The following is a 17,550-nucleotide window of genomic DNA, read 5'->3' as shown; positions in this document are numbered from 1 at the left end:
ACACAAAAAAAAAAAATTAAAACCTATATTTTCATGATTAGGACAGGAGTTTTCAACTGGTCTCACCCTGGGACCCAAGTTTTGCCATGGTCATTAAATCGCAAACCTTTTTTAGAATTCAACCAACCAAATTTAGGTTTTCAGAAATAGCTGCTGAAAACACACACACAGATACTTAAAAAAAAAAAAAAAAAACATAAATCTATATATTTTCCTGTGCACAGCATGCCTATCAAAAGAAAAGTTTCTTTCAAAATAAGAGACAAGTCCAACATGAGAGACTAAGTGTTTATTTTTGACCAGCTGTCCGCAACCCACCCAGTACAGGTCCGTGGCCCACTTTTGGGTCCCGATCCACCAGTTGAGAATCACTGGATTAGGAAGCCTAACAAGGTAACCAAAAGATAGGAAAGAAATTAAACAACAGATATTTGTTTTTAATGTATTTTACAGCAGATTTAGGATCCGTTATTATAAGAGATGCTAACAGAAAGCTAACACAAGAGGAAGGATAACTTTTATTAGGTTATTTATTTCAGGCTCAGTAATTGTGACCAATTGTTATTGAAATTTAGTAATTGAGAGCATAATTGTAATCAACTTTGAGGATAAAAAAAAATGAATTGGAATTAGAAAAAATGCTGGTCACTAATCATAATTGAACATGGGTAGTTGAAAACTTAATTGTAACTGAAAAACCTAATTGACCCCAACCCTGCCAGGCAGCGTTCATACAAAATGTGTAAAATTGAAAGTCCGTGGTTCAAATCTGGTCCATCTACCCTGACGACATGTTTAACAGCAATATCAACCCACTGCAAAAAAAAAAAAAAAAACACAAACAAGTCGGAGTCAAATCAGCGTCTTTTATTTTACAAACGCATTTTTCTATTGACATTTTTATATAATAAAAAAGCAATATACAAGCGTAGAAACCAAAATGAAGCAGCACAGAATGATTATGGGTAAAATATAGAATTTGAATAAATATATTTTTTCATGCTATAAAATAAAGTCATAAATGGCAATAGATACATCAGCTGTAGCTAGCTTCATTTACTTCATAGTTGTACAAAACAGTAGAGTTCTGAGGTTCACAGTTGAGTTGTGAGGTTGTGTGTAGAGTGAACAAATAGGAGTTGGGGTGTTTCTGCTGCCATGCTTCGGTTCATGTACTCCTGGGGACCTCAAGCTTGGGCTCAATGATAAATATGATCCTGTGGAGACGTTGAGGCAGAATGTTGAGAAACTAATGTCTGAGGACTTGTTTCCCCACCTGAAGAGAGAAGTGCACTATTGTACTATGGACACAAGTTGCATGTCCAGTGAGACCACATTATATACCCTGAGTTCTAGGAGTTGTATGGGTTTTGTGCCTCATCACCAAGTATATGCGAGCCAGAAACACTGTAGTGCAGCTTGAGGGAGATAAAAATAAACACAACAGCTTCATCTAAGACCTCCCTTCCAACCCTGAACAGCTACAGCTATTGTTTTGGGTCCAAATGAGATAAGTGCACCTCAACATGTCAGCAGACATCCCACTCTCTTAACAGTGGCTTTGCAGCCCAAAATCCCTTTTAACGTGTAACTCAGCGAGAGATGCATCTCTGAACAGTGCCACTGAGTGTTTACTGAGCCACGCGCTGAACTTTTCACTTGCAGTTTTCTGCTTCCTCCTTGATTATTTTGATAAGCATTTAAAACCACTTATTTACACTGGGAACTTTAGTTAGCGAAAATCAATCTGTCAAAAGTTTTTTAGAAAAATTCATAAAGAATCACAAATCAATACCAAATTGTCCTGCTCTTATGTCAATTCAACAGCTCCTTGACATTTAGTTTCCTTGACAGGCGACAGGTCGATAATTCAAAGGGTTTGATGATCCCAATACGCCACTTTTACTTTGAAAAAGGTTATTGCTTTTTCTGGATAATACACAGAGGACAGAAACTGACAGAAAATCTGTGGAAGACTGATGATTTTTTTTTTTTTTTTTTTTTTTTAAAGCCTGTATCAGTGTTTGTAAACTACCTGATGTGAGTTTTTTTTAATAAAGGAATAGATCGAGCTGCAATTTCATAGAGTAGTCCGACAGCCTTCCTTGTAAACACTTCCTTTTGATTACTTGTGGCCTGAAATGAGCCTCTTGTTCCTCTCAGGAGGGCGGGAACAAAGAGTTGACTGAGTTGAGTGTGTCAAGTTAAGTTGGGTCTGTAAGTGTGTATTTTCAGATGGCTAAGTATAGTTTGTAAAAAGCAGTTTTAACAACCCCCCCCCCCCTTCACCATGAGCAAACACAATGACATAATCCAATGAAAAGAAGAAAAAAAAAAGGTCTAGACTATAAGCACCGTTCAAGGCAAGAAAAGGTTCCTACCGTACTGATTGAGGCTATTAAAAGTCGGTCCCTTTGAGCCATTTCAAATGGAACCAGTGTGACTGAAAACATTTTAAGTGCACAATCAATGACAGAAATACAAGAAAAGGCAGATTTAAAAAAAAAAAAAAAAAAAGAAAAAAGAAAAATAAAACATTGGCAATTTTGTACAATTTTGTGGTTTAGCGACGTGCAATTTTAGCTACAGTATATGAGAAAAGCCTAAGATTCACGTTATTTACTAAAAATCCCATCCAGAGGTTCAACTGCCTGATGCTCTAAGAGCACAAAGGCTGTTTTGTGTTTCTATGCATGCTCTTCCTTCACTGAAATGCCTCCCCTACAGTACATTGCTTCGATTGTTCTCAGATCAAGAGGATGAATACAGTATGCAGAATTCACCAAAGACAACAAAACCACCTTATTTGATTATAATTGGCTGCTACAAAATGTGGTACACTTCCCAATCAATTCAACATTCAATGACAAAAAGCACAAAAGTAAAAATACAGAAGGATATCACATAATGAACAAGAATGATATGAATGGCGATATATCCATCCTTAGTACCTCCTTATGATATACTGTATAATGCAGCCATATTGTTTCGCCATCTTTTTTATTTAATCTTCAACTGAAAGAGGCACCAGATTTCAAGTGCCAAAATCTTAAGTACAAAGGTTGTGGCAAGGCACTCAAGTGTAAAACGCCACTTTTTGGGAAGTTCACTTTTTGTTTGCATTGGCTTTAAACAATTAAAAAAAACCTATTGCACATTGGATCTTCTTTGATTTTTCTGTATGGCTTAGAATACGATGTTACTTTCGATTTTTCAATTTAAGGTCTGTTGAGCATATTGTTGAAATGGTTGTTACATTCCTTAAAAACAGCAATGAACTTGGTTTACAGTGAAGTAAGAACGTTTGCGAGATCATTCAGTGATGCGATACAGTCGAGACTTGGCTGCTAAAATTAGTTCTCAGTCTTTGGTGTGATTTCCTGGCAAAAAGGTTTATTCATGCCATTTGCACCCACCATTCACAAAAGGCCGGAGGGCTAAAAATTACCAACAGGTTCCTGAGTCAAAGACTGACGCTGGGTGAAGTCAGACTAATTGACGAACTTCCATATCACATACGTGGATGACCAATAGAAAATAACTTTGTAAACATTCATCAAACTAGTACCAGTGTTTTTTTTAAACTGGTGGCTATCTTGACAAAATAGAATAGGAAGATATTTTGGAGGAAGATTGTCTTCTTCTGAAAAGCAGGCGTGGCAGAACACGTGACAATTACTGAAATAGTCCGACAAATTGTGAATGCTGTTGGAGACATGTTATTTGAGATTTTTACACAGAAATAACAAAGCTATACCGATTTTACCTATCTGGATTTTGACTAAATTCTTTAAATTTGGTTAGCCATCGTGACAGTCAGTTAAAACTGTACATTCAGAGGCTTAGAAACTTCTGCCTTTTAGTGTATCATCATACATAACCAACGAAACAGTTTACCACCAAATGCACTAGTAGAAATGTATGAAATAACTATTTTATTCATTTATTAACATAAACATAAATGGGTAATAAAGGCCAAAAGCAGGTGCTTAAAAAAAGGCAAGTAATAGCTAGTTGCCAAACAGGATGTGGCAAAAGGATCCACCCAACCAAGCCTTAAATTAGCTGACTGACAATATAATCATTTGTTTTAAAAGAAAACTTCTTTAGGAACACCATATAAAAAACCACCTAAGTGTAATGCAGTATGGATTATCTTAAAATCTCACACAACTTTAAGCCAAAAGCTTTTATGTTGATTGCCAAAATTCATTCAAGCTTACATTTTAACACAGAAAAACTACTGCTGTGAAACAAGTACTGCTCCAACACCACTGATGTAGCATCAACTTTAAGACAGAATTTAGCTGATTCAACAATGGAAGAACCCAACCACCCACTAACTCTGCAAAGTGCATCAATACTTTGGATCACCAGCTCTATCTTAACCTTAATCTGGTTAAGCCAAATGATTATGTATGCAAGTAGGATTAACAAAAAAGGAAACTATTTTCTCACTTGACCCCAAATCATTCAGAAATCCAATCATGGATCAATTGTCTCATCAAAAAAAAAAAAAAAAAGACAAACCAAACTAGGAAATTGGAACATTTCAAATAAAGTAAGAAACCCCATGTTACAATGGCTGCTTTCCTTAGTTCTTTCTGTTTGCATATTGTTCAACGTACACTATGGTTTATGTGAACAGATCCAGAGCCGATCCCGCTGTGCTGAGTTCACATTAACTATTTTCGTCATTGTAAGACGAGTACTGCACTGGAAGCCTATCTCTGGATAAAAACAGAAACATATACAATAGTTATTTAGAAGACTGCCACCAGAGTGAAAAGCAAAAGAAAAAGAAAAAAACACTTAATGGACGTTTCTCAGCCACTGCATCAATGGCGGTATCAAAGCCATGCCAAAGACAACAGAGTAAGAATTCTGATAGCAAGTTCAGACACGTTCTTGAATCCTTAAAAAGTCATTTTCTTACTCGTTTCTTTATAGATTAGCCAGTCATTTTAATGCACTACTAACATAACACACCCTGAAGCGTTGTTTTAACCTGGCTGACCAAGATTTTTTTTTTTAAGTTTTTTTTTGTACAAGGACTTTGTCCCTAGTCCATACAATCAGGAAAGAATATTTCTCCTAAGGCTTTGTGTTAAGAGAAAATTCTTTACAGAGTTTGGCAAGAAGATTTTGTACATACATTGAAAATAAAAAATCAAAAAACCAAAATAGGATGACAATGAAAAAGTAGGTTTTTAATAGGTTCTTAGCTATGAGGTAGAACCCGGTAAGTTTCAGTGAAGTGAAAATACTGTCTGTTATGAGTGTGTAGTTGCATCATGAGGTATTGAGTGGATATGTCACACCAAACTTTGCACTGGCAGAAAAACTAAAATCATTCCTTGTGAGTTAGTGACCTTCTGTGGCCACATGTGCAAAAACGGATCAGATCAAAAGGTGATATGACAAGCATCTTATCAGAGCTTTCACATTATCAATTATTGCAACATGCCTATATAACTCTGTAAATATGTTTTAAAAACACAGAAAGATAAAAAGTTACATTTTTTTTGGGGGGGAGGTCTTGATTATTAGGACCTCCTCAAAAATAGTGTGTATTACTCCCCTTTGCTTGACAGATTAAAACTTCTATAAATCACCTATTATTTCTCTATATTTAGCATCTAACTTTTGAAAATGACATATTAAATTTTCATAGTAGAGGGAGAAAAATTGCAAAAGAGAATCCTTTAAATTGACGTTAAAAACATTTTAAAGCTTCCTTAACCTGAAGCAGGACCTAAAATTCACATCTTAATCCTCTTCTGGACTGCCTTTTGAACTCTCCATATCATTTGCTCCCGCCTCCGCTGCAAAGTGGGCCTCAAGTGCCATTCCCTCAGAGGTGTCCTCTTGGTCCTTGTGAACCGAGTTTCCCTCCGTCCTATCGGGGGAGTCCGGATGATTGTTGAGCTCGGAGGCTCCCATGTGCTTCTTCCTCAGGTGCTGGTTAAGAGTGCCCTGAAATGGGAAGCATTTGCCACAGATCTGACAGTGGAAGGGCTTGTTGTCTGTGTGCCCACGGATGTGGTACTCCAGCTGGTCTTTCCTCGTGTATTTCTTGCCACAGAACTTACAAACAAATGGGGTGATTCCCATGTGTAAACGCATGTGGCGGTCCAGGCTCCCTTTCTGATTGAAGGTCTTTCCACAGTAAATGCAAATAAGTCTGTCGTTATATGGGTACCACTGGTTACGCAGGCTTCGCTCTCGTACATCATTCTTCAACTCAGTGGGTGCCACAGCTGATTCCCCATCATCTGAGGCCTGTTTTAGATGACTCAGCACCCCTGCAGGAATAACCAATGGGCGTTTAGACCGAGCCCGTCCACCTCTGAAGCCACTAAGCATAGAGCGCGAAGGACTGGAGTTGCTAAGGTTGACGAAGCATGAGGAGGACAGCCCTGAGTAGGAATAGGAAGCAGGTTGAATGACAGGGCCATAGGAGCCAACACTTACAGCCAGAACCTGGTCTCCATCTACTAACTCTGTGTGGTACCCATCATCACCAGCTGAGGAACTATCAGAGTAAGAAGGCCTGTCGGTCTTTTCTATCTTCACATGCACATCCGTCACTTGACCGTCTTTGCCAATCAGTTCCACTTGCTCCGTTTCTCCCTCCATAGGTGCATCATGTTCTGACACACCATCACTGCTGCCCCGGTCCGACTGGCCTTCCTCTAGTTGCTGTCGTGCTCGGCCTGGGACCTTTCCTTCGTGTCCTGTCTGACTCTGTCGGGAGTAATAAGGGGGGGAGATCTGGGTAGGATTTAAAAAGAGGCTGCTGTCATTAACTCCATTGCGGCTGCTTTGCTGGATTTCCTTCTCTGGGCTGCAGGTATTAACTGGGAGGCTGATCTTGGAATGGATGCTTTCTAGGATTTGGGTGCATTTGTCAATGATTGCCTGCATCTGCAGAAAACTGGCTGCAGTGAGAAAGCTTATGATATCCTTGAGCTGTAGAGACATGTGACCAGTGTAGCAAAATGCAAGGAGCTGCTCAAAGACCTCTGGGCTTTTGATGACTGAGATTGAAAGGCCACTCATGGTGCCGAGAGCAGAGTGGTCACGAAAGTAGGGGGAACTTGCTGCCAGCACAGCCTTGTGGGCTCGAAATGGTTGCCCCTGAATGTGAACAATTATGTCACACAACTTCCCCTGAAGCCGCAACTCATTGAGTTGGGTCAGAACCGTGTTACTGAACTCCGGCACATCAAACTCGATGTAGCTGCCGTCGTCCATTTCTTGAATATGCTTCTCCAGTTTTTTGACAGCCTGAAAAATAATAAAAGAAAGAATGGCATTAGAAATCTAAACATCATGCATGCCAAGTTACTTAAAATCTAAATAAATTAATGATATTAAAAAAGACAACACATTTTTGGACTTGACACTATAGGCATTTGGGAAAGTTCTCCATGTCAACTTGGACCCCTACGCAGTAACCTGACGCCTACCTCCAAAAAAATCCTCACTACGCTTCAGAAGCATACATTTAGCAATAGAGTCTTTGGGCACCTTTCATCGAAATCTATTCAGATCCTCTTCACTTCATCATGACTGTATTTAATCTGCATTAGAAAGATTATTACTTGAATGTGGGAACAGAGCAGCGCACACAAGAAGTGATCTACGTCGTTGGAGACGGAGATACGCACAGTGAGAGACCGTTCAGTGCTGCAGCTCTGATTTGATTGAAGTAATTAAAGTAAAGTAAATCTATGCTGTGATAAAGCAGCGAAGCTACTCTTTGACCAAGAACTTATATGCACTTTGTGTTTTTATGAGAGAACACATACAATTTGACATATTTAAGCAGCCCAGAATGGGCTTAAGTTAAACATTTCATTTTGTATTTTATTTTATATTGTGTATTGTTGGATGTCAGTGCTAACTCAATATTTTCACATAATTCTCAATTGATTTAGTCTTCGAAGCATTTATACTAACTTATGCACATGCAATGCCTTCATTTTATCGAGGTTGGTACAAAGTCAGCACCATAGATTGTAAAAAAAACGGTCGACGCAAGCTCTCATGGGGAAGTGAAGCTTTTTTTTTAGAGCTCCGCCTGCTGAATGGTTGCAGTATAGGTCATAAACCCCACCTCCTCAATGTTGGTCAAGCTGTAAAGTTAAAATACTTGTCACATGTTTTTTTTCAAACCTAAACTCTGCTGTGATCATTAGTTATTATCACCCAACATTGTGTTCAAGTGCTCATTTTTTTAGTTAAGTGATTTGAGGTTGAAAACTGGATTTGGCGTCATATATGACGATGATTGACAGCCTCCGATCTTGCGTAGCTCTCTTTGTGAATAGCATAAGCAGTTATGTCGTGAAGGAAAGGCTATTAAACTTTTTCGTTTCAGTCTTTTTTGAGCTACCAATACTAACCTCTATGATCTGATCATCTGAACAAGAAAAACAAGACAATGGCAGAATTTCCAGTTAGGTTTTTTACATAATCATGTCAGAGATACTGTTATATGTAGGGATGTATCGATTAATTGTAAGGCAGTTAAAAATCGATCCATAGGTATCACGTTCACATCGATTCTCTGAAAATTTAATCGCAGTACTTTTTTTAAACAGCAGAGGGCGCTATATATTTATCCTTCTCTTGTCCAAATGCTGAGGCGGCGGGTGGAATCTACTATTACTTTCTTTCTGGCCACCTTCTACTCTTCATAAATGATTCCTTACCCCTTTAGCACCAAAAGAATATCTGTAATATTATCAGAATCAGAATCAGAATCAACTTTATTGACCAAGAGTGTATGAATACACACGAGGAATTTGTCTTGGTGACTTGTGCTCTCTCAGATAGTGTAACATTAAATAAAAACAATCAACTAGAATAAAGAAAAATAAATAAAAAAAAGAAGTATAAAGATAAATATATGAGTAGTTAGACTAATATGTGCAAACTAAATAAAATAACAAGATAATAATAGTAATAATAATAATAATAATAATAATAATAATACTAATAATACTAATAACAATAATAACGAAATAAAATAAAAATACAATAATAATAAGATAATAGTGCAGTAGTGCATTGATGAGTAGTGCAGGTGAACATTTAAATGAAAATATTATGTCCATGAACATTTCACAGTGACAGGTTGATCCAGGGTTATGTTTAGTTCCATGGTTATTTCACAGTAACAGAAACAGGTCTGAAACTCTATGACTGTTTAGAGTTGATCAGAGTGACAGCCTGGGGGAAGAAACTGTTTTTATGGCGGGTAGTTTTTGCGTACAGTGATCTGTAGCGTCTGCCGGAGGGGAGGAGTTTAAACAGATTGTGTGCAGGGTGTGAGGGATCTACAGTGATGCTACCTGCCTGTTTCCTGACCCTGGACAGGTATAAGTCTTGGATGGAGGGCAGATCAACACCAATGATCTTTTCTGCAGTCCTGATTATCCTTTGTAGTCTGTATCTGTCTAGTTTGGTTGTAGATCCAAACCAGACAGTGATGGAGGTGCACAGAACAGACTGAATGATGGAAGTGTATGTGAATATCTGTAAAAGTCACATTTTTCTAATAGCTCTATCTGCTAGTGCATAGCATCTCGTCTTCACTGCAAAGAATAGCTGCATCTCAACCGAACACTGGGTTACCAGCGGCCTCTGCTGGTCCAAACAAATATCTGACATAAATACAATGCAGACTGGTTTTTTTTTTTTTAAGTCCAATTGTTAAGGCACAAAATACATTTTCAGTTGCACTTTTAAAAAGAAAAATTATGCAGTTTTCCATTGTTAACTATTAGGGATGTAACGATTCACTCAACTCCTGATACGATTCGATTCACAATACTGGGTTCACGATACGATTCTCTCACGATTTATTTTACAAAATGGGACAGTAGACAAATTTTTTTTTTGGGAAAAAAACTAGAAAATACTGTACTATTTTCCTTTTATTTTTCATTGTCAAAAGAATTCCTTGATAAACTATTCAAAACAATGCAATTTAACTAAAAATACATCTTGAGTGAAATAAATAAAGGAATAATACAAATGAAAATGAAGCCTATTCATTTAAATTCTGGTTCTATAATAAACAATGCAAAACTGCATAATAGTTCTTTTTCTTTTAAAAGTGCAACTGAAAATGTATTTTGTGCCTTAACAATTGGACTTTAAAAAAAAAAAAAAACTGTGATTGCACTGATTTACGTCATATTTGTTTGGACCAGCAGAGGGCGCTGGTAACCCAGTGGTCGGTTGGCATGCAGATATCTTGCAGTGAAGAAGAGAAGCTATGCTAGCAGACAGAGCTAATAGAAAAATGTGACTATGCAAGTAATATTACAGATATTCTTTCGGCGCTTAAGGTGTAATGAATCATTTATTAACATATTTAAAAGTAGAAGGCAGCCAGAAAGAAAGTATTAGCAGACTCCGCCCGCCGCCTACACTTGTGGATAAAAAAAGTACTGCGATTCAATTTTCAGAAAATCGATATCAACCATGGTACCTATAAATCGATTTTTAACTGCCTTACGATTAATCGTTACATCCCTATTAACTATAGAACCAGAATTGAAATAAATGGGCTTCTTCTTCATTTGTATTAATAATTTATTTCAATCAAGATTTATTTTTAGTTAAATTGCATTGTTTTGAATAGTTTATCAAGGGATTCTTTTGACAATGAAAAATAAAAGGAAATTAGTACAGTTTTTCTAGTTTTTTCCCCAAAAAAATAAAGGAATATTTTTCAATCATCATTTGTCTACAGTCCCATTTTGTAAAATAAATCGTGAGAGAATCGTATCGTGAACCCAGCATCGTGAATCAAATCGTATCGGGAGTTGAGTGAATCGTTACATCCCTAGTTATATGCAGTTATATATTATAGTCTTTCTAGAATTATCCTACGTCTCACTGAGACATGTGTATTTTCTTCTCGTAGTCATAATTACAGAATGGCCAAAAAGAGTAGAAACAGTGCTGAACTTTAACCATTTATAGGCCACCTGTCTTACACTTGACTAATAACCAGCTGCATGAGTCAACGATTCCTGTACTAGATTTCTTTTGCGTGCAGCATGATTCACATAACACTGTAGTTTTACCCTATAATAACATTCCTATGGAAGAGCTGCTGCCAATTTAATCTTGTGTCATTTTTAGTGTTAAGACAAACCCCAAACAAATCCTTCATGGATATAGATTTCTTATACAAAGGGTCGGGAGATTGTTTGTTTATTTCAAAAATTAAACATAATGTCAAACAGTGAAAATGTAGATTCTCTGCTTACATGCAACTTACTCACACACGTGTGCAGTCGTATTTGGTGCAAAAGGAACTAGAAACAGCATGTTAACTGTACTTTGTACTCAGAAATAAGAACCCACTTGTGTTAAATAAAAACATATTTGCTGGGTACTAGTTCAATAAACAAACAATTTGATCCTTCTCCTCCTCACTTAAAAGAAGTTTCTCTGCTTTAATGCTATTTCTTAGTAAGTGTGCTGATGTTGCATTGTACAACAACACAAGAGCTGGATGGCCATGAGACAATTGGTCTATATTGCAAGAGAGTTATAGCAATTAAATCAAATTGCATGGGAAAAGTGTTGGCAATCTAAATTTTGTGATTTTCAGAAGGACATAAATGAAGTTCCATAATAATGCAGAAAAGGCCAACAACAATCTATTATAGGTAACCACCCAGTGCAGGTTCACCATATTCATCCCCAATGTTATTCATGACCTTATATTTAAGGACTACTGCTGCTTAGTGTGTACACACATACATTGGGTGAGCCAACTGCAATCATCAGAAAACAATGCAGTATGATACAACCTGTACTTTCTGTGGTAAGGCACAGTACAGATAAATTAGTGTTTATAGATCTAGATGTATACGTAAATGGTGTTTGGCATTGAAAGGGGAAAGTCCAGTTCTACTTCTAAGCAAAGAGTTGGTACATACTGGTTTCCATGTGTTTCACAACCTCAGATGGAACTGAAGCAGTGAAAATCAATCGGGGGAACACTGCCTCTGTAATGACAATGTGTAATTAACCTGCTTTATTTCTCAGGGGCTTCCCCGTCAACTGTCTCCCTCAAGTTTAAAATATTTAACAAGATATCAAATTCAATGCTTGACTTAAACTAAAACATGTTTTGGGAAACATATTTTGTAAATACATATGGAAAGTGTACATATATAGCTTTATAGTCAAAAAATAGCACCAAGCAAACAAACACTATGTTTCTGGAAAGCCTGTTTATTGACTTTTAATGGGGCCATGTTTGTAACAATAAGCATCTGTGGGATGAGCAGGAAAAGTGAGTGTTTAGAATTGATATATAGTAGGCTTTACACTGATCTGGTCAGCTATATCGGATGATATTTTGCATTTTATGCAATTAATGTGATCGGCTGTAATGTCCTAATTTGCCGATCCGATCAATGACGTCATTGTCGTGAACGGCAAAAATGTCTCTCGTTAGAGCAGAGCACCGGCCTTCTTCCCTAGTCTTCTGGCTCTGAATGTGGGGGCAACGTCTGCCGTTAGTGTGTGTTTTTATGTGTGCACTAGGGATGTAACGATTCACTCAACTCCCCATACGATTCGATTCACGATACTGGGTTCACGATACGATTCTTTCACGATTTATTCTACAAAATTAGACTGTCGACAAATGATGACTGAAAAATTTTTTTTTTCTTACAAAAAAATAAAAATACTGTACTATTTTCTTTTATCTTTCATTGTCAAAAGAATCCTTTGATGAATTATGCAAAACAATGCAATTCAATTAAAAATAAATCCTGAATGAAATAAATAAAGAAATAGTACAAATGAAGAAGACTCCTATTCATTTAAATTCTGGCTCTACAGTAAACTATGCAAAACTGCATAATAGTTCCTTTTCTTTTTCTTTTTAAAAGTGCAACTGAAAATGTATTTTGAGCCTTAACAATTGGACGTTTAAAACAAATCCCATATCAAAAAAAATAACATGAATAAACAAACTATGGCTTTCATTCTCTCTCTCTCTCTCGTTTCTCCGCTTCCACTCTGTCTCTCTCTTACCTTGGCTTTCACATGTTCTTTCTTTCTCACTTCTTTTATTTTGTCTTGTGGAAGCTAAAATGCTTCCAACCTTCTGATTTAAAACACGGTGGTGCATCCTGAATTTCAAATTCTAAATAGATAGTGCCCTCAGCTGTTTAAAAAATAATTTATAAATTCTTTTTTTTTTTTTTTTAAGTACTGCGATTCAATTTTAGAGTATCGATGTGACACCTTTGAATCAATTTTTAATTGCCTCACTATTCATCTTTACATCCCTAGTGTGCACGCTTGTTTTGTTTATTCAGACTGAGCATGTTAAAAGAACGGAGCGATGCACTTCCGTTTACTTTCGCTTTCATACTGGAGACTTCTGTCTGTTTCAGGGTGAAGTGGACACAGAAGCACGCCCCACCTCCGCTGTACACATGTGAATACGAAGAAGTAATATTTTGTAGTATCTGTACTTTACTTGAGTATTATATTTGGGGGACACTTTTTACTTTCACTCCACTATTAAATGATTAACACAAGTGGGTAGGACTAGAAAAGTTTGAAACTTCTTCTTACCTCTTTTGAAAATTAGTATCCATCTTTAATGAGAAGATTATCAAATATGCTTTTATTCATTTATTATCATTATCCTGCTATATCACATCTATTCTGTGGAAATTGAAGTCAAACACCCTTTTTTTATGTATTATATGTACACATACCTTAAGCTCTGAAATAACTCAAACTGTTCAACAGTACCATCTCCATAAAATAGTGAACTGTTTTTGTCAAAGAATAAAATATATATATTTAATATATTCAAACCTGAGTAAAAATAATTTTCATTACTATTACTATTATGGACTATAAGCAACAGCAGGTTTTGTGATGCCACAGTCAGGAAATATATCTTTGCTCCAATAATGCTAATGCTAATGCTGATGGAGGCTTCACATAGTGCCAGTGTGGTCTGCCTTCACAGCTTCATCTCCAACTCTCTTGTAGTTGCTTCACAGCAGTCATTGAGTATGATATGGGACTTCGATTTAACTCAACAGCTGCAACGTTTATTTTGCCAATCACTAAAAACGGTATACAGCTTATAATCAATCTGCTCTGGTCTCACACGCTCTCTCACTCCACACACTGGTCGAGCAACCAGGTCATTCATTCGCAGTGAAAGGGCCATGGTCAAGGGATGTGCGATATTTTATCATTTATGATTTATCGTCAAAAACATTCTCACCGGTAAGAATTTGTCATCCCTCTGCTGCAATACAACACGGACCACTACTTGGTTAAAACCAGAAAACCATCCAACAAAGGGAACAGATTCAAGTTCCTCCGTCAGATCCACCCAAAGTTCCACAAACACGGGTACAGAGATGAACCTGTAGCAACAATTATGAACTGGAAACTCAACTAAAGCTAATTATGCTAAGCTAACACACCGACACACTGAGCTAAGTGCTAACGCTAACCACAGCATATAAGGAATAACAGACCAAGTAAAAAGACCACGTCTTACCGTTATCAAACCACAGAGAGCCACCATTTTGTTTATGGTCAGATTTAACACTTGTATGGAAGAATAAAAGCTAAACATGTCACACGTTGTGTGACATAAATATGAACATAATAACTAATGTCACTATTCATTCATCCCAATTTGTGAAACGCAATATTTTTTAATTATATTTCATCAGCAGTAAAAACACTATTGAAGTTATTTGTGCTTTTAATGTGGATTTTTTCTTTTGAAATATTTTTATTTCAAGTAAGGAAATAAATGAATTACATACAGTAACACTAATACTAATCCACATGCACAAATATATTCCATAAAATATCATCTCATGAGCTGTTTGAGTCAGCAGTTATTGTAGCCTTTTTAAATGTGTCGATGTATTCAGATTTATTTGCGTTGGTAAAGTACCTGTTTACACTATGTTGTGAATTTTTTTATTTTATTTTTTTTATTTATCGTGATTTTTATCGTTATCGTGATAAATACTAGAAATTATCGGGATACATTTTTTGTCAATATCGCCCATCCCTACCACGCACCCACACACACACACACACACACTGACAACCAATGTTATGTTCACGTCCTATATGGAAATTCTTCAATTCTTCCATTCCCTCGCAGCGACAAGGTTACATTTAGGTCCCGAAAAATGGTACCATTTGATTTTCCCTAAATCTATATCAGGTAGGACTGAAGGAATTTGGTCGGTACCAACAAAAACAACCTCAATTCATATGATCGGATCGGTGATCATTTTTTTAAACTCACTGAACACCTGTAAAGCCTGATATTTAGGAAGAAAGAGCAACAATTCTCAGAGCAATGCAGACACTGAACACAACTGTCAGTATGGCTGTGCATTCTCTGCAGTGTTGCAAAATTAGTTATTTAAATGGTAAAATGAACCTGCTTTTGAAGGTGTGGTGTGGTAGAGCAAAGAAGCATCTAAAACATGCTGCTGGGTCAGATTTCATAACAGATGTTATACAGTATACTGTAACTGTATACTTTAAGAGATACTGTATCATGGAAAACAAGTTTTCATTTTAACTTAATGAAAGGATTATTTTAAAGTGAGATGTGATGTTATAGTTGTGCATATGGTGACAAGTGTGAAGCTTAAGTATAATGGTGGTGGCTGTGAACAGAGGGAAGGAGTGAGTAGTTATACCTAAAACAGGTATTTATTTTAAACTGAGTACTGATACCTATGAATCGATTTTTAACTGCCTTACGATTAATCGTTACATCCCGACTAAAAAGTAACTGTCTGTGGACTATTTTTCTCCCTAAACAGTCTTCAAATATATAATGTTTAGACACTAAAACATACCAGGAATGGCTACCAGCAAGAATACTTAATGGAGCCAAGGGCAGTCAAACAATGCATGCTCAGTAGTTGAGATGCTCATGCTGAGAAAAGGTCATACGCTTAGCTCACAAGCAAAATGTTAAAATCAACCTTGAAAAAGCCCACGTGGCACAAATCCCTTGTCTGTTAAAAGTATATGACGCTGATACTTTATGTATTTTTAGGTAAAAAATAAATAAATGCCTGCTGCAATAATGTCATTGACCAAAAGATAACCATAATACCTTTCAAAGGACAATGCCAAGCTTGGAAAAATCTAAGTCAGCAGCTAAGTATTGTGTGCTTTCTTCCACATCAGCAGCATAAACCTACTTTAAAAAACAGCTTGTGGTGCGGACCAGATGCAGAACAGAACTGCTTAACAAGCAAAGGTTGGCAGTGCAGTTTTAAACAAGATGTTTAAAAATACCTAGACTGCAATACACCTGAGGGAAGGGGGAAATGAGTACTACTGAGAGATACTAAAGCTTAATGCAGAATGAGTGTGCAAAGCTGAATGCTGCCTACTTAGAATATAGCTGTGCTCTCCCTTTTTTAATTTTAGGAGAAGATCCACTGACTGAAGAAAAAACTCACTTGGACCTCAAGTTACAACATGTTTATTAGCTAAAGAAAAGCAAAGAGGGGTAAAAACTATGGTAACACATACATTTTTAAGAAAAGTGTATGAATCTTCAAAATGTTCAGAAACGCTGAGGATATGTAGTGACCCACAAGATAAATGTGCTTTTTTTTTGCCAGCACTGGCATTTTCCTTTCTTTTTTGGGGGCGTTCTATGATTCCTTTGGTGGGTTGATGGTTGAGTTAAAAAGATCTGTAAACAAACTTAAATGGCCCATGTTACGCTAAATGGACTTTCCTGTGCTTTAAACATCATATGTATGTACCGGCGAACGCCCTGCCACCACGCTCTGTCTCGTGTTTATAAAGCAGCATGAGTTCGGCTACGGAATGGCTGGGAGGAGGGCGGGCCGTCCTCTGGCCTTACGTCACCATGCTGGGAGGAGGAAGTCAGTGTCCCGTCTATAGACACGCCCACTCATGAATATGCATAAGTAGGCCACAAATCAGCCTGTTTGTGTAGAGTTGCTCAGAAAGTGACTTTTCAGAGGCTAAAACTCTGGAAAACATGCGAATTTGGGAAAATAAACCTGAAATACTATGTTTTTGGGGTTCTTAGAACAAATGGAGATGGGTGAAAAATAGCATGATATAATGGAACCTTTAAATAACCATGCAATTCAAAATATATCCCATGAAATAAATAGGAGCTCCATTAGAGTATAGGAGAACTATTACATTCACAGAGCTACAGAATTGAAGCAATGGCCTATATAAAGAATGGTTTGTGAGAGGCTACCTCTTAAATGTAGAGGAGAAACACAATAACCCTTTGAGAACTTTAGGTCAGATGTACTGTTCTACTGTTCAAACAATGGTGACTAATTATACTACATCACAGTAACAGAATTGCTTGTTGAATACCAAAATGCCATTTCATAGCAGTACATGACCTGGCTGATGGCCACCATCAGAAAGAGTTACCAAGCTGTTGTAACTGTCTATAATTATACATTGTTCATTTGTTAG

At 36.9% G+C, this 17,550-nt stretch overlaps 1 protein-coding gene across 2 annotated transcripts in view; it reads right to left on the bottom strand.

Annotated features, from left to right (window-relative positions):
• Window positions 1-852: 852 nt before the first annotated feature.
• Window positions 853-17,550, bottom strand: part of zbtb34 (zinc finger and BTB domain containing 34) — a 30,248-nt gene continuing 13,550 nt past the window's right edge. For both annotated transcript variants that reach the window (XM_028457783.1, XM_028457782.1), the window contains exon 2: window positions 853-7,290. In XM_028457783.1, coding sequence (XP_028313584.1) covers window positions 5,770-7,290 — 1,521 coding nt within the window. In that variant the 3' untranslated portion in view covers window positions 853-5,769. The remainder of the gene's footprint in view (window positions 7,291-17,550) is intronic.

This window comes from Gouania willdenowi, chromosome 9 (assembly GCF_900634775.1).
Source record: "Gouania willdenowi chromosome 9, fGouWil2.1, whole genome shotgun sequence".
Taxonomy (NCBI): Eukaryota; Metazoa; Chordata; class Actinopteri; order Blenniiformes; family Gobiesocidae; genus Gouania; species Gouania willdenowi.
This window is presented reverse-complemented; position numbering and strand designations above follow the sequence as displayed.